Genomic DNA, 21,140 nt, shown 5'->3' with positions numbered 1-21,140 from the left:
TAGTTATTCAGTTCCTAATGTAGTCTCGTTTTTTCCCGTGCGTCTGCTTACGGTCTGTGTCGGTATTCCGTCCATCTTCTATCTCTCCCCCCAGTCAAACGGTGATGATAGCGTGTATCAGCCCATCTGACCGGGACTTCATGGAGACACTGAGCTGCCTGAACTACGCTAACCGAGCCAGGAACATTAAGAACAAGGTGATGGTGAACCAGGACAAAGCCTCCCAGCAGATATCAGCTCTCAGGACTGACATTGCCAGGCTACAGATGGAACTGATGGAGTACAAGACGGTAAGACAAGGAAAGAGAGGATGGAGGGTGCGAGAGAGAGAGAGAGAGAGAGAGAGAGAGGAAGATTTTTGTTTGTTTGTTGCTATTTTAGATATCATTACAAAGGCCCTGTTTTCCAAGTCATATGGTAAATTGTACCATTATACGGATCCATATAACTTAAAACGTACTAGCGGCTGCACATGTGTCCATTGAGGCTGTGTTTCTGGTAGCCTGGAATCCAACTAAACAATAGTGAAACGGAGGGATATTCCGTGTGGATTTCAGTCTATATTTCTCTATGATCAACACTCATCTCTCTGGTTCCCTCTGGTCTGAGCAGGGCAAGCATCTGGTAGGGGAGGTATAACAATGTGTATTTGCCTAACTGATCTACCATAGTGATCTGCTATAATAACCATAGTCCTCTGGTCTCTCTCTGGTCTCAGGGCAAGCGTATGGTGGGGGAGGACGGCATGGAGAGCATCAACGACATGGTCCATGAGAACAGCATGCTGCAGACAGAGAACAGCAACCTGAGGATCAGGGTCAAGGCCATGCAGGAGACCATTGACGCTCAGAGGGCCAGACTCACACAGTACCTCAGTGACCAGGCCAACCAGGCTCTGGCCAAAGTGGGTACGTACTGGGACAGGAATAATGGGCCTCATTCACACTGCGCCGTGATGATTCTAAATCCAGGCTAGTGGGAGAGGAAGTGCTCCATTAAAGTCTATGGGAAAAGTGCTGAAAATGCGCTCGTGTTGGATTATCTTCCAGGTGAGGGGAATGAGGAAATTGGAAATATGATCCAGAACTACATCAAAGAAATCGAGGTGCTCAGGTATGATGCATGACGTGTCTCTTACATGTACAGCATGATGTGTCTGTAGAAAGGAAGGCATTGAGTATTGTGACATTTGGTTTTGGTGTTTGGAGACCCACAACAGTATTCTGACCGTTGGTCTTGTGTCTGCAGAGCCAAGCTTCTGGAGAGTGAGGCAGTGAATGAGAACCTCCGTAAAACCTTGTCCCGTGCCAACACACGTTCATCCCTGTACGGGGTTGGGGGCTCCTTCTCCCCAGCCCAACTCGCCCCGGAGAGAGAGGCCTCTGACATCATCGAAATGGCCAAGAAAGATCTGGAGAAACTCAAGAAGAAAGAGAGGAAGAAAAAGAAGAGGTAGGAGTTGTTCTTTTCCCTTCATATCTTAGATATTGCGCTCATTCCACGTTCCTGTTTTGATGTACATTTCACATACATGCAATGAAACCGATTGCGTTTATGTTTGTTACAATTTGTAACTCTATGTCCAAACGTGTGGATGAAACAACAGGGAGAATTGGGTAGACTTTGATGGTAGACCTTGAGTCTGACAGTGATATGCTCGGAGGTGGTTAGAGATGGGGTGGGCATGGTGGGGTGAGGGGAGAGGCGGTACTGGGGAGGGAAGAGGGGGGGATTGGTTTCCGTTGTTGTCCCAGGGTGTTTTGGGTAATTAGTTCTGGCACCCAGCCTTTCCCCTTCAGCAGGTACCTGTTCCCTCTCTAATGTCTATCTAATACCCCTTACATACACGAGGATGGGTTTATATAACAGGCCCAGTCATGTTCAGATGTACCTGTACTGTGCAACTAGTCTCTCTCTTCCTCTGGGGTTTAATACACATTTGATAAGCAACATAGCACATCAATGGCTTGGTTACACATCAACAAGCCAATAGAAGACTACCAGCGCCAAATCCTCGAAGGTTAACCTGTTCTTCTTTGCTACACTCTTTTCTGCTCTCTGGTTCACTCCCTTCCCCCGCCAACCTCACTCTCTCCAACTGTCTCCCCCATTCTCCTCCCCTACTCTGAAGACTGCAGCGGCTCGAGGAGAGTCACCATGAGGTTGGGCTTGCCAGGTTTGCTATGCCCCTCTCTCCCCCATCTCTCTAACCCCCTGTCCTCCCTCTCTCCCCCATCTCTCTAACCCCCTTTCCTCCCTCTCTCCCCCATCTCTCTAACCCCTTTCCTCCCTCTCTCCCCCATCTCTCTAACCCCTGTCCTCCCTCTCTCCCCCATCTCTCTAACCCCTTTCCTCCCTCTATCCCCCATCTCTCTAACCCCTTTCCTCCCCCTCTCCCCATCTCTCTAACCCCCTGTCCTCCCTCTCTCCCCCATCTCTCTAACCCCCTTTCCCCCTCTCTCCCCATCTCGCTAACCCCTTTCCTCCCTCTCTCCCCCATCTCTCTAACCCCTGTCCTCCCTCTCCCCCATCTCTCTAACCCCTGTCCTCCCTCTCTCCCCCATCCCTCTCCACCATCTCTCTAACCCCCTTTCCTCCCTCTCTCCCCCATCTCTCTAACCCCCTGTCCTCCCTCTCTCCCCCATCTCTCTAACCCCATGTCCTCCCTCTCTCCACCATCTCTCTAACTCCCTTCTTCCCGCCTCTCTCCCCCATCTCTCTAACCCCTGTCCTCCCTCTCTCCCCATCTCTCTAACCCCTGTCCTCCCTCTCTCCCCCATCTCTCTAACCCCCTGTCCTCCCTCTCCCCATCTCTCTAACCCCCTGTCCTCCCTCTCTCCCCCATCTCTCTAACCCCTTTCCTCCCTCTCTCCCCATCTCTCTACCCCCTGTCCTCCCTCTCTCCCCCATCTCTCTAACCCCCTGTCCTCCCTCTCCCCCCATCTCTCTAATCCCCTGTCCTCCCTCTCTCCCCCCATCTCTCTAACTCCCTGTCCTCCCTCTCTCCCCATCTCTCTAACCCCCTTTCCTCCCTCATCTCTCTAACCCCCTTTCCTCCCTCTCTCCCCATCTCTCTAACCCTCTTTCCTCCCTTTCCCCCATCTCTCTACCCCCTGTCCTCCCTCTCTCCCCATCTCTCTAACCCCTGTCCTCCCTCTCCCCCCATCTCTCTAATCCCCTGTCCTCCCTCTCCCCCCCATCTCTCTAACTCCCTGTCCTCCCTCTCTCCCCATCTTTCTAACCCCCTCTCCCTCATCTCTCTAACTCCCTGTCCTCCCTCTCTCCCCATCTCTCTAACCCCTTTCCTCCCTCATCTCTCTAACTCCCTGTCCTCCCTCTCTCCCCATCTCTCTAACCCACTTTCCTCCCTCCCCATCTCTCTAACCCCCTGTCCTCCCTCTCTCCCCCATCTCTCTCCCCCTTTCCCCCTCTCTACCCCCTGTCCTCCCTCTCTCCCCCATCTCTCTAACCCCCTTTCCTCCCTCTCTCCCCATCTCTCTAACCCCCTGTCCTCCCTCATCTCTCCCCATCTCTCTAACCCCCTTTCCTCCCTCTCTCTCTCCCCACCTCTCTACCCCCCTGTCCTCCCTCTCTCCCCCATCTCTCTAACCCCTTTCCTCCCTCTCTCCCCCATCTCTCTAACCCCCTTTCCTCTCTCTCTAACCCCCTGTCCTCCCTCTCTCCCCCATCTCTCTACCCCCTGTCCTCCCTCATCTCTCTACCCCCTGTTCTCCCTCTCTCCCCCATCTCTCTAACTCCCTTCTTCCCGCCTCTCTAACACAGCTTTTACACCTGCAGGTAGTTTCCACACCTGGAGGAGAACCCACTTGTAATCTCTCCCCCTTCTTTTACCCCTTCTCCCCCTTTCTGCATTGTTGAGACCCTTAAACTAAAGAAATGAACTAAAAGATTCAGCACTTTTTGCCATGATGCAACCACATAGTGTCAATCAATCATTCACTAACGTCTACTTCAAGGATGATTCTAACAACCAAATGATTTGGGTTCTGTTTGAATTGTGATTCTAACCTTAAATGCATTTTTACAGTATGCAGAAAAATCAAGGTAGTGTGTTCATGTGCTGTGTGCTAGTGCTGTATGGTAGTGCTGTATGGTATGGTAGTACTCCCTGATAGTCTAGTGACCTGATGTCTTGTGTTTGCGGTCAATGGGTCCCTGAACCTCTGGTTCTGTCCTCACAGTGTGGTCAAGGAGGAGGTACCTGACAACGAACAGGAACGAGGCAACGACGAGGCTGAGGGGGTACGTCTAAGAATGTCCTTAATTGCCATATTTAAGTCAGTGTGTGTGTGTGTGTGTGTGTGTGTTCTTTGTACTCACATCGTGTAAATGTGTGTGAACAGGATGACCACGTCAGTGACCATGAGGAAGGAGAGGAGCTGGAGGGAGAAGACGAGGAGTACGAGATGGAGGGAGAGGAGAGCTCGGACGAGTCAGACTCTGAAGAACTGGATGAGAAAGGTAAAACTCTCTCACACACACACCTCCAAAGGTGCTTTTTTTTCATAAAGAATGCCTTGCTTCTTTGGTCCTGGAGGGCCACGTGGAGTGTGTGCAGGGGTTTTTTCAAACCCAGCTCTAACACCCCTTATTCATTCACCGTGATTAGATTATTCTGTTGTTTTGATGAAAGAATAGTGAATATGTCATTGAAGCGTGTCTCATATAGCTCGTTCTGTGTGTGTTCTCTGGAAAAAGAGAACTTCCAGGCGGACCTGGCCAACATCACGTGTGAGATCGCCATCAAGCAGAAGCTGATCGACGAGCTGGAGAACAGCCAGCGCCGTCTGCACACGCTCAAGCAGCAGTACGAACAGAAGCTGATGATGCTGCAGAGTAAGATCAGAGACACACAGCTGGAGAGGGACAAGGTGCTGCACAACATGGGTACGTATACGAGAGAGAGAGACGTGGCCGTGCATCATGGTCACAACCTCGGTAGAGCAGAGGCGCACAGGAATGTGGTGGCAGATTAATGAAGGGCTAACTATCTAACTAATACTGTCCACCACCAATGACATCATACCTGTACATAGCATTTTAATGTATTTTGTCTGAGTCCCTCTGTCATGATTTGTTATTTTACACACCATAAAGTGTGTGTTTAAACCCCTTATTTCTAGAGGGTTGTCGTATTCTGTAAATCACTTTGTGACTGTAAAAAGGCTAACATTTGAATGACTGATTTGATTGATATTCCATTGTGGCTGTGCTGAGCTGTGTAAGTTGAACCGAACTGTGTTGTGTTGTTTCCACCGTGCCCGTGCTTAGCTGAGTTAGTTGTGTCTGCAGGCTCAGTGGAGACATGCACGGAGGGGAAAGCAAAGAAGATTAAGTTAGAATATGAGAAGAAGCTGAGCTCTATGAACAAGGAGATGCAGAAGCTGCAGTCAGCCCAGAAGGAACACGCACGCCTCCTCAAGAACCAATCGCAGTACGAGAAGCAGCTCAAGAAACTCAACCAGGATGTGGCTGAGATGAAGAAAACAAAGGTCAAGAGAAAATTGTGGATGGAAGGATGGATGGGTGGTAGGGTGGGTGGTAGGGTGGGTGGGTGGGTGGGGGGTAGGGTGGGTGGGTGGTAGCGTGGGTGGGTGGTAGGGTGGGTGGGTGGGTGGTTAGTTGGAGGATGGATGGGTGGTAGGGTGGGTGGGTGGTTAGTTGGAGGATGGATGGGTGGTAGGGTGGGTGGGTGGGTAGTTGGAGGATGGATGTGTGGTAGGGTGGGTGGGTGGGTGGGGTGTGGTTAGTTGGAGGATGGATGGATGGATGGGTGGTAGGGTGGGTGGGTGGTTAGTTGGAGGATGGATGGGTGGTAGGGTGGGTGGGTGGGTGGTTAGTTGGAGGATGGATGGGTGGTAGGGTGGGTGGGTGGGTGGTTAGTTGGAGGATGGATGGATGGTAGGGTGGGTGGGTGGGTGGGTGGGTGGGTGGGTGGTTGTTGGAGGGTGGATGGATGGTAGGGTGGGTGGGTGGGTGGGTGGTTAGTTGGAGGGTGGATGGATGGTAGGGTGGGTGGGTGGTTAGTTGGAGGATGGATGGGTGGGTGGGTGGTTAGTTGGAGGATGGATGGGTGGTAGGTTGGGTGGGTGGGTGGGTGGTTAGTTGGAGGATGGATGGGTGGTAGGGTGGGTGGGTGGGTGGTTGGTTGGAGGATGGATGGGTGGGTGGGTGGTTTAGTTGGAGGATGGATGGGTGGTAGGGTGGGTGGGTGGGTGGTTAGTTGGAGGGTGGATGGATGGTAGGGTGGGGATGGGTGGGTGGGTGGTGGTTAGTTGGAGGGTGGATGGATGGTAGGGTGGGTGGGTGGTTAGTTGGAGGATGGATGGGTGGTAGGGTGGGTGGGTGGGTGGTTAGTTGGAGGATGGATGGGTGGTAGGTTGGGTGGGTGGGTGGTTAGTTGGAGGATGGATGGGTGGTAGGTTGGGTGGGTGGGTGGTTAGTTGGAGGATGGATGGATATGTTGACTGATTGATTGACATGTAAATGGTGGGTGTTGTGCTAGGTGGGTCTGATGCGTCAGATGAAGGAGGTGCAGGAGAAAAACAGAGCGTCAGAGTGCCGACGCAACCGAGAGATCGCCACTCTGAAGAAGGACCAGCGCAAACATGAGGTAACGTTACAGACAGGAAATAATGTGTGTTGTGAAGTTGTGTGTTAGCCTGTGACCAAGTTCAATTCAATTGAATTCTATTGATATGATGTGCCTGTCACTTACAGCACCAACTGAGACAGCTGGAGGCTCAGAAGAGGCAGCAGGACCTGATACTGCGCAGGAAGAATGAGGAGGTAAGATACATGGGGTCATGTTCAGTGTGGCAAACTGTAGCAAACCGTTTCGCAATGGAAAACAAAACATCTTTGTACTTTTTGAACACGTTCAGGTAGTATCTCGGTTTCAAAACATTTTCTCCCTACTGAACATGGCCCTGCTTTCCTCTTGTGCTAGGTGACAGCTCTGAGGAAGCAGGTGAGGCCAACTTCAGGGAAGGTAAACAGAAAGGTGAGCCTACCGGAGCCCCTCCAGGACCCTTCTCACCGCAGCATCCTAGGGAGACCTCACTCTGCTGGGGCAGCAGGCCCCAATGGCACCCCAAGGTACTACCAGCAGGACTGATGGTGTGAGTGTGTATGTGTGTGTGTGTGTGTGCGTTTGCTCGTGTGCATAGGCATGATGTGTTTGTTAACCAAATAGCTACAGTTACAAAATACATAAAAATGACATAAAGAACAATGTATGAAAATAAACTACCATTGCCTAGCCGGCACCCCTGATCTCCCTCTCAGGACTGGCAAGTCATGACAATACCAATAGAGGGTGAAAGGGGACACACATAATGTGTACCACTATAACATTGTTATTTTTTTTTTTTTATTGTATTTTGAAAAGACAAATTACAGTAATTAGAAAATACAAAAAACATTGGAGTGTAGTTCAACCCAGTGTAATTAAAATGTCAAACTACTCAGAGGAAATTAAAACATGTATTTCAAATATATGTAACAAAAAATACTGCCCATCTCTGCCTGTGTATATAGCCAAGTTATCGTTACTCACTGTGTATTTATTCCTTGTGTTATTGTCTTTCTCTCTGCATTGTTGGGAAGGGCCCATAAGTAGGCATTTCACTGTTAGTCTACACCTGTTGTTTACGAAGCGTGTGACAAATGTATGTAGTGTATATATATATATATGTTTGGTGTGCATGAAAGGACTCCTACTCTAGTTGAAACAGGACAACAATAAGTTCCTCACCTAGTCTTTGTTTTTCAGTAATATATTGGCCCGTACTGTACAATGATCTCTGTTGAATTCCATTTATCAGGAAGCACCCGGTGAGGATGGGGAGCGTCTACACCACCAGGACAGCCCGGGCTAAATGGCAGTCTCTGGAGAGACGCATCACTGACATCATCATGCAGAGGCTGACCATCTCCAACATGGAGGCTGATATGAACCGCCTCCTCAAGGTGAAATAAACCCACTGCAGTTTTACTGTATTACTACTGTAGTACTACCAGTTCTACTGTATTCCTCTCAGACTGATGCCAACATGGTTCTCTGCCAGTGGAAAAAGGCAAAAACCGACAGGGGAGTATATACAGACTTATCATTGTTGCCGTTTTGGCTACCCTCTTAGAATTAAGGGTGACTCAAGGAACCCTGGAGATTCTCAAGGAACTCTGGAGTTCCTCAGTGAACCATTGCAGTCAATGGGTTCATATTTGCACCATTGGTTAGTTGAGTGGTTCTTGAATGATTCAATTTAGCTGCGGAACCTGGGGGACCTTTTTGTCGGCATGTGTAGGGCACTTGGAATTTATTTTGTCGCTGGATTTATTGTGCTGCCAAACTCAGAAGAAGAGGAACATTGTGTTTTGGCCGATGGCTTTATAGGATAGCAAGCAACTTGTAAACAATTACCATTTTAATACCAATGTTGAATAATACTGTCACACCTCCTGTTTTAATTCCGAAAAGTTTATTGTGATGGTAATGCCATGTGTTTTTGATGATACTTAGTAGGTGTTGGCTTAGGTTGCTAGCTAGCTACAGTATCTTTAACCTAGCCAACACTTTCAAAAATGCTTGGTTGTTTGGATGACCCAATTGCTGGGTTGCAGGCATTTGGGTCACTAAGTCAGGTTGTTTTCTTTAAAACGGGCCAGGTTGGGTTGTTGATGCTGGGTTATCAAGATGCGAAGACTGCGGAGCTTGGCTTAGTAAGGTGGTTGCTTCAGATAGTTCTTTTTGGCCACTCGTGGGAAGAAACATCATTTCCGTTCGTCTTTTCTGTTGTATTGTCGTCCCATGTTAAAGTTGAACACGGATAGTTTTGTAGCTTCAATTAGGTTTACAGACGTGTGTGAGTTCCTCACGAGCATATAGACGGGTTGGTTGTTTTGTAAAAAAAAACTATGCGTACGCAACTATGCGGCAAAACGGACGGGGTTGTTGTTGACAACATGTCAACTATCTTTAGTCTCCAATGTTTATTGAAAACATAAATAAATGTGTCTAACGAGCACACGTTGTCTCTCAAACACATAGTTACAGTTGTTGGTTAGCTAGCTAGTGAATTAGCATAGGCGTGACATCAGTCGAAACACCTCAAAACAAGACATAGTATCAAGAACAAGATGAAACTAGCTGAAGCAAGCCATCTATGATTTCCCACACGGTGGCTCTCTTGCCGTCCAGAGGCACAACAACACACCGCCTTCTGCCCCATTGAAGCGCACCCCTTGTTTTCGTGACGTTGTAGCCCGTCTATATGCAAATCCTAATGCTACTACTTTATGACTACTTTGTTATCGTTGCTTTCGGGTGACTGTCATGGCTCTACAGTGCCTTCAGAAAGTGTTTGGCGGGTCATGTTTCGGAGGACGCATGACTTGACCTTCGCCTCCCGAGCCCGTTGGGGAGTTGCAGCGATGAGACAAGATTGAAAAAGGGGACAAAAATGAAAAGCTAAAATGTCTTGAGTCAATAAGTATTCAACCCATTTGTTATGGTAAGCCTACAGTTCAGGAGTAAACATTTGCTTAACAAGTCATGTAATAAGTTGCAATGGACACACTCTTTGGGCAATAATCATTTTTAACATTATTTTTAAATTACTACCCCATCTCTGTACTCCACACATACTATTATTTGTAAGGTCCCTCAGTCTAGCACCAAGAGGCCAATAGTGATTTTAAAATAATGGCTGTGAGAGGAGATAACTGAAGATGGATCAACAACATTGTAGTTACTCCACAAAACTAACATATATGACAGAGTGAAAACAAGGAAGCTTGTACAGAATAAAAGTATTCCAAAACATGCATCCTGTTTGCAATAAGGCACTAAAGTAATACTGCAAAAAATGTGGCTGCAATAACGGAGCTGTGAGTCGGGAAGCAGGTGCAGGTGAAACGTTTAATAAAACAACAAAAATAGTAACAAGACATTTACATAAGGCTACATGCCGGTACAAAAAACAATACCAACTGGTGAGAAAACATAAGGGAGAGACATATAAAGGGGAGCAAATGATGAATTAAGTCCAGGTGTGAATCATAATGATTAACAGGTGTGCGTAATGATGAGTCCCGGGACCGGTGGTTAGTACTCTGGCGACGTCGTACGCAGGAGGGGAGGAGCAGGAGAAGATGTAACAGTGGCAAAGAAATGAACTTTTTGTCCTAAATACAAAGCGTTATGTTTGGGGCAAATCCAACAATGCACATTACTGTGTACTACTTTTCATATTGTCAAGCATGGTGGTGGCTGCGTCATGTTATGGGTATGCTTGTCATCGGCAGAGACTAGGGAGTTTTTTGGGGATAAAATAAACGGAATAGAGCTAAGCACAGGCAAAATCCTGAGGAAATATTGGTTCAGTCTGCTCTCCTACAGACACTGGGAGACAAATTCTCCTTTCAGCAGGACAACTACCTATAACACAAAGCCAAATATACACCTGGAGTTGCTTATCAAGACAACATTGAATGTTGCAGAGTGTCTAGTTACAATTTTGACTTAAATCCACTTGAACATCTATGGCAAGACTTGAAAATGGCTGTCTAGCAATGATCAACAACCAAGTTGACAGAGCTTGAAGAATTCTTTCAATAATAATAAGCAAATATTGTCAAATCCAAGTGTGTAAAGCTCTTAGAGACTTACCCAGAAAGACTGACAACTGTAATCACTGCCAAAATGTATTCTAACATGTATTGACTCAGGGGGTTGAATGCTTTTCTAGTCAAGATATATCAGTGTTTTATTTTCCATTAATTACATTTTTTAAAGATGTTGAGTATTTTGTCTAGACAAAAAAATGACAATTAAATCAATTTCGATCCCACTTTGTAACACAACAAAATGTGAAAAAAAGTCAAGGCGTGTGAATACCTTCTGAAAGCAGCGTATGTAATCAGAAATGTTCATATTATATTCAGAGGGATCACTCCAGATCTAAAGCGAAATTCAACGTTTGTGCAGGTCCCCAGGACCTCAGGAGGTGGCATCAAAACCAACCGCTAGATAGAAGGGGAAAAAGGGCGGGAAAAGCACGCCGTCTACAGAGCCGGAGGCTTAGACTACTCTGCCATCTGTCTACAACGGTTAAGCAAGTCCATTCAGGATGGATGCATAAGGTTTTAACCCTATCCCCAACCTTAACTTAACCAGTCAGAATGAATGCCTAAACTTATCCCTAGAGTTGTTTCTATGTGCCTTAATTTACCACGTTTGTCACAGATCACCAGGAGATGGAGTCAGTTTACTCATCAAAAATAGACGCTGACATAAAGTCAGGCTGTGATATCTTGTTGTTATATTAGAATATGCAATATGCATAAACATTTAAGGAACATTTCACTTTGTTGTGTACAAACTTTATATGATGAACAGGAATGACATTTACTCTTACGGGTGGCCAAAAATAAATATCTGAAAGCCACTTCTCCAATAAGCCACGTCTCCAATCTTCTATATTATTAAAAAGGTAAAGAATTGTATCCGTCCCATCACAAAAACGTTCCTGTTTGAACCTTTACACAGGCAGCCCAGTATCAGCGTATAAGTGTCCATCTGTGACACTTAAGCGAAAAGATATGGCTCACGTCACAGGGGTTCCTCGAAGAACCTTTTCAGAGGGGTTCCTCGAGGAACCTTTGTGACCTGGAAAGGTTCCCCCTGTGTGTCAATTTTTAGAACCCCAAAAGGTTCCTCCAAGCTCCGTTACTTCTAAGATTGTAGAGCAATAGGTAGAAAGGAATGCAATTTGGAGACAATTTTATTAGAACTCCACCTCTCTCCCTCCCTCCCTGCCTCTTACAGCAACGTGAGGACCTGACCAAGCGAAGAGAGAAGGTGTCTCGTAAGAGGGAGAAGATCGCCACAGAGGGGACCGACACGGACCGAAGCATCCAGTCTTTGAACGAGGAGATAGATGCCCTGGTGGCCAACATCGACTACATCAACGACAGCATCGCTGACTGTCAGGCCAACATCATGCAGATGGAGGAAACGAAGGTTCGCTGACGCAAACACGCACATTTTCTGCAGGAAATTGACGCCTTCTAGTTTCTTAGTACAGCTGACGCCAGCACACACATTTTCTTCATAACTGTTATTATGACTGACTGTGATGTTGTTGGGATGCAGGAGGAGGGAGACACAGTGGAGGTTACTGCGGTGATCAGCTCCTGTAACCTATCAGAAGCCCGCTTCCTGCTTGATCACTTCCTGCACATGGCCATCAACAAGGTAACCACAGTACACCTTCCCCTACTGAGTTCTCTCGCCCTTTCGATTAAGCGGCATTCGGGGTATTGTAAATCTACCAACTTTATACCTTTTTTAAAACACTATGTTTATTATAGAGTTAAACAATACGTGTCTGCTGTTCTGTGGACTAAATGTCACAACACTCTGTTGATGTCAGTATGGCATTTACGTGTGTTTGTCATGTATGATTTTACTGGTACGTGCATCTCCCAGGGTCTGCAGGCTGCCCAGAAGGATTCCCAGGTGAAGATGATGGAGGGCAGGCTGAAGCAGACAGAGATCAACAGCGCCACTCAGAACCAGCTGCTGTTCCACATGCTGAAGGAGAAAGCTGAACTCAACCCTGAGCTGGACGCTCTGCTGGGCAACGCACTGCAAGGTATAGATGGCTCAGTGGTATAAACACACTGCTTTTCAGTTCATCATTTTTTGGCTACACTTCATTTTACAGTCCACTGTGTTATCTGACATTCACAACATGTCTCCCATATTGTTTTTCTTTCGGATTCAGTAAAACATGTACCATTACGTATTCTCTTAGTAAATAGCCTACAAGTAAAATACCCACAGAAACGGGACTGTAAAATAAAGTGTCTCCATTCTTTTAGCTTTTGTTTGACTTTGATTTCTTTGTTTTTTCCCCCTGTTTGTTCACCCTGAATTCAAACAGAGATAGGTTACCTAGTGGTGGGTAAGTAACAGACACCAGACTGACTGATCCCAGAGACCATGGGTCTCCCCTAAAGTCCCTCCTCCCTCTAAAACTCCCCTTTAAGACTAACCTGAGAACGTAACTTTGCCATGAGGTGCATGAGGTGGTATGTTGTCCCCTGTCTCCCACTTCCCTGTCTGACCCTCCCCATCCTCTGTGTGGATGTCTAGCTTTCTCCTGTTCAGCGGACTCATTCAGGACGATCTGAAAATTAAGAATAGGCATTATAGCTTAAACCCTGGCCCCCACGCAAACCTGAAGTTCAGGCCTTAACTAGAGTACTACTCCAACTACAACCTTTACTAAGTTACCCTCCATAAAATGAAAACGTCAGTGTACTATACTATTGACCTCCTTCTGACCCCTGATGTATTTAACCTGACCTCTGATCTTTGAACCCTGCACCTTAGAGCTCTTTGAATTCAAACTATTGTTTTGCTGCTGCTGCCGCATTAGTTTGAAAACAACGTAGGCATTTGTTTTCTTTGTGAATATCCAGACTGTAGATGTGCTTTGAAAGTGATCATCCTCTTAACAGTTTAAATAGTAAAGTAACACAAGTTTAGTGCTTGTAATGGGATATTTGAAAACATGCTGTGAAGCCACAGCTACCCCATGTCCGACCATGCAGTAACTGAGGCATGTTGTGTATCTGAGGGTCCAGCGTAACAAGGTGTGCTGTATGGTTCTGTCCTCAAGCAGAGAACGGAGATGACAGCAGTAGTGATGAGTCCTCTACCGCCAGCCCAGCCACAGAGGGAAGGTAAAAAAAGAACAACATTTGACTCAGACAAGACCATGAGGATATTAAATATTGAATTTCATCACTTAAAGCTGGAATCCTTAATGGGGAAACTGCCACATCCGTTTGCAATATTACAAAAACAAAGAAGCTACTGCAAACAACGGACACAGTTTTTTCCCCCTTGGACATCATTGTACGCGCCATAGAACAGCAGAATATGTACGGCGTTTTTTTTTTTTTACCACGTCGGGCCGCGCTCCTCGCCTCCAGTTTGTCAACAAAACAAAAACAATAACAGTGGCTGTGGGTTGGACAGTGGCGCTGTTTCTCCTACTGCGGATTCCACCTTTAATGTATGATTGTGCTTTATTTGGGTCGCCCATCAACAAACTTATCAATAAGACTATGAGTAACATCATTGTAAATAGGAATTTGCTCTTAACGGACTTGCCTAGTTAAATAAAATAAACATGTCAATTGCCCCTCCGTCTTTGCTTCAGCTCATTGGCCTCTGACCTCCTGAAGCTGTGTGGAGAGGCCAAACCTAGGAAGGTACAGTCGTCTAACGTACTTTCACACGTAAAAGCATTTCTCTAAACGCCATTTTAATTACATTTTCATGACGTCTAAAATAAAGGAGTTACTGATAAGCATTTTGAGACAAATGCTATTTGCAAAACACTCTTTATGAATGGTTATGTTATTGATTGATTGATAGATTGATTGATAGATTGATTGATTGGATCGGTCCCACTACCACAGGCACGCAGAAGAACAACCACGCAGATGGAGCTGCTGTATGCCGGGAGTGGTGAATTTGACTTCTCTGCACCCCTGCTACCCCCGACAGACGCCCAGGAAGGGACAGGGGACATGGGGACAGTAGCAGGACATCTCAGGGACAGGGAACTCACTATCCCCCCCTCAGCACTGTCCTCCCGGATAGCTGGACTGTAAGTCCTTATGTTGGTCGAATGTCTTTGTGTTTTGTTTTTAAAGCTATAGTACAGGAAATACAGTCAGATACTTGGAGTAAATCCTTACCTACTGAACGTGAATTTGACCGGTCAGGCTTCACACCTTAACCGTGTCGTTGTTGAAAGAACAAGTGCATCGGCACGAAAAGGATAGAATGTTTAACTTGACCCGGAATGCATTGTAACCTTCAGTGATGTGTGTGACTCCAGCTGATCATCCGGTGCACATCACTTCAACTGTTCATGTCGCTGGTCTGTCTGTCTCTGTGTTGTGTAGATCTGGAGCCTGGTCTTCGATGGGAGCTGAGAGGAGATCACTGGAGCGCTCGCCTCTAACACGCAGGAGGATGCTAGAGAAGGGAGGACATCCCCCTTTAGACATCAAGGAACAGACACCTATGGACCCAAAGGGTCACCCGGCGAGAGAGACAAAGTCGCACATACCCACGCCCACAGCCACAGAGAAGACCAAAATCACAGACACCAAACCAACGTAAGAGCCACACCACTTCACAATGTTTGCCACATGTGTCATGTTCGTATGACGTCACGATGGTCATAGTTGTACCTACTTCTTGTGTTTCACTCGGGGCTCCCCTACCACCCCCCCCCCCCACACACACACACACACACAGTTCGGGAACCACTGTCCTAACAGACTTGACACATTGTCTTTTGTCCCTGTTATCCTGTTATAGAGGGGTGGTCAACCCTGTGTCATCCCCTAAGATCAGCCATGCTGCCAGGCTACAGTGTGTCCATGTGACTGAGGGACACACCAAACCTGTCATGTGTGTCGACTGCACTGATGACCTGCTCTTCACTGGCTCTAAAGGTACAGCTCTCTAGTTCTATAATGTTCGGAAACAAAAAAACAACCCTTGACCTCTAAACCATGACCCCTAGAGACTTCTCACATCTGAAAGGCTCAGATGAGTGTAAGTCATATTATCTGGTATTAGCTTCGTCTAGCTCTCTGGTGTGGTTGATGCTGTTTCTGCCGTATTCAACACTCATCGTTGCCCCTAACTATTGACTTCACACCCCTGTGTCTGTGTGTGTGTGTGTTGCCAGATCGTACGTGTAAGGTGTGGAACCTGGTGACTGGTCAAGAGATCATGTCTCTGGGAGATCATCCCAGCAGTGTGGTGTCTGTTAGATACTGTTCCAGCCTGGTCTTCACTGTCTCCACCGCTTACATCAAGGTCTGGGACATCCGAGACTCTGCCAAGTGCATACGCACACTCACGTGAGTAAATATAGATACAAACACCAAGAGTATATGTATACACCTCTAGTAAGAAACCGAAGACTTTCGTTATGTCAAAAGTTGGAGTTGAGCTTGCCAGTTCCTTTTTCAACACATTCTAGGAGATTCTAGCACATTCCAACACAGCCCAGGGAACTTCAGATTCTTAATTTGCTACTTGAAAAAAGTACTTTTACACAATGTCATTCCCATTGACATGGTATTGACTGCGTGTGTGTGTGTGTGTGTGTGTGTGCGTGCGTGTGTGTGTCGCAGGTCGTCGGGCCAGGTGAGTACAGGGGACAGCTGTGTGTCTCTCAGGTCCCTGTCCATCCCTCCAGGAGAGAACCAGATCAACCAGATTTCTCTGAACCCCACGGGATCCTACCTCTACTCCGCCTCGGGCAACTCAGTCCGCATGTGGGACCTCAGGAAGTAAGAATGGAGAGAGTAGTTGAATATCGTATTTAGTTTAAGTAAGGACTGGAGGTGGCACAAAATGAAGATGAAAGGAGAGGAATTGTGTACACTAAAACAGGCCCAGGTTGCTGAATGTAGCGAAGAAAATATAGATAGTGAACGCTGAATCATTTCTCCCAAGTATGATCTTTAGTTGTTCCGAGGACTCCTAGATCTGAACTCTTCCTGACCCTTGAACTCTGACCTTGTGCTCTAGGTTTGTGTCTACTGGGAAGCTGACGGGTCACCTGGGCCCGGTCTTGTGTCTGACCGTCGACCAGTTGGGCAACGGTCAAGACATGGTCCTAACGGGGTCCAAGGACCACACCCTGAAGATGTTTGAGGTGACAGAGGGTGTCCAGGGCAGCATTGTGTCCTGTCACAACTTTGATCCGCCACACCAGGAGGGTATAGTCTCTCTGGCTGTTCAGGGGGACAGCCTCTACAGCAGCTCCAGAGACTACTGCATCAAGAAGTGGGACCTGTCCCGGAAACGACTAGTACAGGTGGGACCTATTGGACACTAGCTGTATATACTGTACTGCTAGTACCTGAAAGAAGACAAGGCTCTCAGAAACACAATCAGCTGATAGCTGCGAGTTTCACATTGCAATGTTGCTTTGTAAGCATCAAGTCTTGTTTTGTTTAGTGTTTTGTTGAAACATTATCATCATTGTAAGACCAGTAGTGGTAGTAAACAAAATCTATTGTCCCAAGGAGTTATTTTTCAACAGTTTGTAGCCCTGTTTTGACCTAGTGCGTACTTGCTTCCTCCACAGCAGGTGGCGAGTGCCCACTCTGACTGGGTAAGTGCGCTGGGTGTTGTGCCAGGGTGCCCGGTAGTGCTGAGTGCAGACAGGGGAGGTCTGCTGAAGCTGTGGCACGCTGATACCCTGGCACCGCTAGGAGACCTGAGGGGACACGACAGCCCTGTGAATGGACTGGCTACCAACAGCAGCCAGCTATTCACTGCCTCAGAGTGAGTTTAACGCCTAACCCTAACATCACCCTTGAATGCCATAGGAGCCTGCAGCGAAATCTCACGGCAAACCTGACCATAACCCCTACCTTCAGAGAATATATCTCCTAACTTTGACCATGATCCAGATCATACCCTGACCCTAACCCTCTGAGTAAATCAACCCACTGTTACTATAATAACAAAGTCATAGTTTAACCTAAGAGAGAGATAATCAAACCTCTGATACACATGTTGATCCAGTGATTTCATGTTCTTTCTTGTGTGACAGTGACCGGACGGTGAAGATTTGGCAAGCAAAGGGTTCTTTGGAGGAAGGGATCCATTGACACTGAGAACAAGACCTCTGGACTGTGACTGGACACAGCGCTGTGGATCTACTAGATCACTCTGGATCTACCACAGCCCTAAGGATCTATTGCTGCCTGCTGGATCTACTACTCAATCTACTTACTGCTGCTCTGCACAATGATCCATGGATGGAGGACCTCCAAGCTGGCCACAGGGCAGAAGATCATCCCAGACACACCGATGACTAATTGAGTTCACCAACGTAAGACATTCCGTCAACAAGGCTGGAGGACAGTAGCACAACAGTCATGGAATTCACCTGAAGAATTGTGAAACTCCAGTGTAATGCCTGTGTTTCTGTCTCAAGCTGTATCCTATCATATCGTAGAGGAATCTTCTGCTACAGAGCATGTAATCATCTCTCTGTGTCAGGAGGGGAGGGGGGTCTTTTAATAAGGCCCTATGTAGGTTGGTCTTACTTCAGCTGTTACTGCCAAACCCTATGGGAGACTCATATAGCCTTAGTGGGGAATAGGGATGTCTCAGTGGGAATAGCACAGTGAACTAGTGGTGTGGGACGGTGTGGCTGATCTCTGCTACAGAAACAAAGTTCAATGAGGGTGTGTTGTCGTCATACTACAAATGCGATTGTGGAGGTTCAGCTCAACCCAATTCAAGTGTTGCTTTTAATGCAGATTGTGTGTGTGACCAAATTACAACACCTTCTCTGTGATAGTCAACGGGCTGTGATGAGTATCTTTAGCCAATGCATTCCGTTTCACTTGCCTGTGCACAGTGCAGTACCTCTGCAGTGGTCTTACTCTCTTTGCATCATACAAGTACATTCAAACCTCAAACTACGAAAATGGCCTGTCAAAATGTTTGCATTTATGTGTGTTTTCACGGCGACTTTGAAACCTCCAAAGTTCTGACCTTCCATTTCATGTTGTATCCAATGGCCTTCTTCAATCGTTTCAGAGCCCAAGTAAAGGGAGGTTACCTGTGCACAGGCGTATGCCCTATCTTAAATCAACTCAGTTTATTGGTTGTATCCACGGATTTGCAGTGCATTAATACCTAGTAATAAAACAGATCTGAGTTAGTTTTCCTGTGCCCACGTACGCCCTTCCCCCAATCTGATTCAGGAACAGAATATAACAAAACTCTAGAGGTGTGTGTTATTATCAGTGCCTGTCAATCTTATACTGTAGATAGTACAGTATCACAACCTAATCTGTGTGGACTAGCCCAGGATCCCTAGATTGGGATGTCATAGGTTATATGACCACATCTTTATGTAAATAAGAATCCCTTTTTCTTCCTCGTGAACATCTTGTGCACAGATTCCGACTTTCTAGTGATTCTAATGTCAGATGCTGTGTGGAAATAAATTGCGTCTGTCAAAAACAACATGAACTGTTATGTATTTCAACGTGGAGATGTGTGTTGCCATGATGCCACCAATTGGTGTCAGTATAATACAGTAAGTATCACATTAGGAAACATGACACGGTTTCAAAACAGAGTTTCACTAACTTGGGTGCGGGAGATTTGTTTTCCTTCCTCCTGTCCTTCGGTAGGTATTCAGTCTTTAGCACTTTTTAATTTGTTGCAGGAAAACGATTCTATCCCATGTCCATGAACCACTCTCCTTGACAGGAGATAGCACAGGTGGGATTGCAAATGTTCATAAACGCATGCAAAGCAACCCGCTTTCTAAGCGTATATATTTGGTTGGGTCTTTTGCTCATTTGTTCGCAGCAAAGATTAAAAAAACATTGCAAGAATTCCATAGGCAAATATCCTAGTTCCGAGGTATAATCGGTGAGCATGGTAAGAACCATACGATATGCTCTCCATACCTGTGAATTCACACTTCCTGCATGTCACCTGTGTGCCTACCTACAGTATGCATGTGACCAGCGACCCTTGACCCAACATATGTGGGCTCATCGTGGGTCGCTGGTCACGTCGGCACACAGGTGACCGACATTGTATACATTTATTGAGGGGGAACTACGATGACATCCTTATCTTTTCCCATTAGCTTCTTTCTCCTTTTGATAGCACTGCAGGTGGAATCATCATGCTCCTTTACGTAGTTCCGTACATCCCCTGAAGAAGAGAAGTGATGGGAATGAATCAGTATTTAACGTACAACAACTGGGGCATCAGAGTTTCATGTGTACCATAAGAACAGAACAATCTCTTGCACCTTAAGCACTGCATTACTTCGGTACCACGGAATATTTCCATGTCTAAACACTGTTCCAGACACCACAAGCTACTGTATATTTAATACAGTGTGGCCCAGCCATATAGAGTTAAGTCGGTGTTCCTAAAACAACCAGGACTCCTACCGCACTGTCAGCACAATCTGACATAGTGTATTGGTCTCGTCAACACATTATTTCTCTATCAATGTGATTATTTCCATTTTAAAAACGCTGAACATCAGAGTTCTTAATTAAAACAACCATGGATTCTTACTGCACTGTCAAGCATATTCTGATAAGGTTTCTTGGTCTGTTCTCTGTTTCTCAGATATCTAACATTCTTTATCCCAAGCTAACAGCAGGACCCAGACGGTACTCGTACGGTTTCATAGTAAATCGATGTACACACCGACCTCAATAACGTCTACGTGGGATAAGAGTTCCTGTCTGGGGGTTATTCTTAGCTCAACCTATATGGGTTTGTCAGGGGGATTCTGTCATAGGGATTATTTGACTGGCTACATTCATCCAATATCTCTTTGTGTGTGTGTGTGTGTGTGTGTGTGTGTGTGTGTGTGTGTGTGTGTGTGTGTGTGTGTGTGTGTGTGTGTGTGTGTGTGTGTGTGTGTGTGTGTGTGTGTGTGTGTGTGTGTGTGTGACCCTGTGAATCATTGCTTGAATCATCTCTTCAGTGTCTGTAGATATTTCTACAATACTCTTATGTCGAGTCACAGGTTGTGTAATTTGGTTTTGGAATAAAGGGTTGACCAAGAGAGGGAGTAAGATAGCTTGATTAGACTGAGAAACAGTGAGAGGGTCAATACCACATATAGCAAGGCTTACCTCACATACAGGGAATAATGTTCCATTTCGGACACAGCCAGAGTGAGTTTCCTGGCATCTGCTGGGGGAGGATCGAGAGGCTTGGGAGGATGGAGCGAGGGACGAGAAGAATAAGGGAAGAAATGTCAGGGAGATATTCTGCCCCTCAGTACACAGGGGTCATGGGTTATGATGAGGGGCATTTCCATCGGAAAGGACCCATGAGCACCAATACGTATGTGAAGTTCATAGGAGTAAATCAAATTGGGTGTCAAATGAAAGAGTCTATGTTTTGGGGAAATTAAGGCATAGATATATTTTTCAACCATTTTCCATCTTAAAATGTGGCATAATTAAAGGTTTTATTTCTGGATAAACAGATGGAAAAG

General features: G+C 46.4%; 1 protein-coding gene across 9 annotated transcripts in view; it reads left to right on the top strand.

The window, feature by feature from the left end:
* LOC112216786 (kinesin-like protein KIF21A) overlaps positions 1-18,152 on the top strand; it is a 59,134-nt gene extending 40,982 nt beyond the window's left edge. Inside the window, exons 8-34 of one of the 9 annotated variants that reach the window (XM_042300067.1) lie at positions 95-290; positions 719-908; positions 1,050-1,113; positions 1,249-1,452; positions 2,132-2,176; positions 4,203-4,263; positions 4,365-4,482; positions 4,720-4,908; positions 5,293-5,513; positions 6,527-6,634; positions 6,742-6,810; positions 6,971-7,119; positions 7,848-7,992; positions 11,852-12,046; positions 12,179-12,280; positions 12,515-12,680; positions 12,972-12,992; positions 13,716-13,776; positions 14,259-14,310; positions 14,521-14,711; positions 15,013-15,228; positions 15,434-15,570; positions 15,810-15,984; positions 16,261-16,419; positions 16,661-16,949; positions 17,223-17,422; positions 17,694-18,152. In XM_042300067.1, the coding sequence (XP_042156001.1) occupies positions 95-290; positions 719-908; positions 1,050-1,113; positions 1,249-1,452; positions 2,132-2,176; positions 4,203-4,263; positions 4,365-4,482; positions 4,720-4,908; positions 5,293-5,513; positions 6,527-6,634; positions 6,742-6,810; positions 6,971-7,119; positions 7,848-7,992; positions 11,852-12,046; positions 12,179-12,280; positions 12,515-12,680; positions 12,972-12,992; positions 13,716-13,776; positions 14,259-14,310; positions 14,521-14,711; positions 15,013-15,228; positions 15,434-15,570; positions 15,810-15,984; positions 16,261-16,419; positions 16,661-16,949; positions 17,223-17,422; positions 17,694-17,751 (3,781 nt within the window). In that variant the 3' untranslated portion in view covers positions 17,752-18,152. Of the gene's footprint in view, positions 1-94; positions 291-718; positions 909-1,049; positions 1,114-1,248; positions 1,453-2,131; positions 2,177-4,202; positions 4,264-4,364; positions 4,483-4,719; positions 4,909-5,292; positions 5,514-6,526; positions 6,635-6,741; positions 6,811-6,970; positions 7,120-7,847; positions 7,993-11,851; positions 12,047-12,178; positions 12,281-12,514; positions 12,681-12,971; positions 12,993-13,712; positions 13,777-14,258; positions 14,311-14,520; positions 14,712-15,012; positions 15,229-15,433; positions 15,571-15,809; positions 15,985-16,260; positions 16,420-16,660; positions 16,950-17,222; positions 17,423-17,693 lie in introns of all 9 variants that reach the window. The other 8 variants (XM_042300068.1, XM_042300066.1, XM_042300069.1 and 5 more) reach the window with 8 other exon arrangements.
* The last annotated feature ends 2,988 nt before the right edge of the window (positions 18,153-21,140 follow it).

The sequence above is a fragment of the Oncorhynchus tshawytscha genome, linkage group LG17 (genome assembly GCF_018296145.1).
Source record: "Oncorhynchus tshawytscha isolate Ot180627B linkage group LG17, Otsh_v2.0, whole genome shotgun sequence".
In the NCBI taxonomy this organism is placed as follows: Eukaryota; Metazoa; Chordata; class Actinopteri; order Salmoniformes; family Salmonidae; genus Oncorhynchus; species Oncorhynchus tshawytscha.
This window is presented reverse-complemented; position numbering and strand designations above follow the sequence as displayed.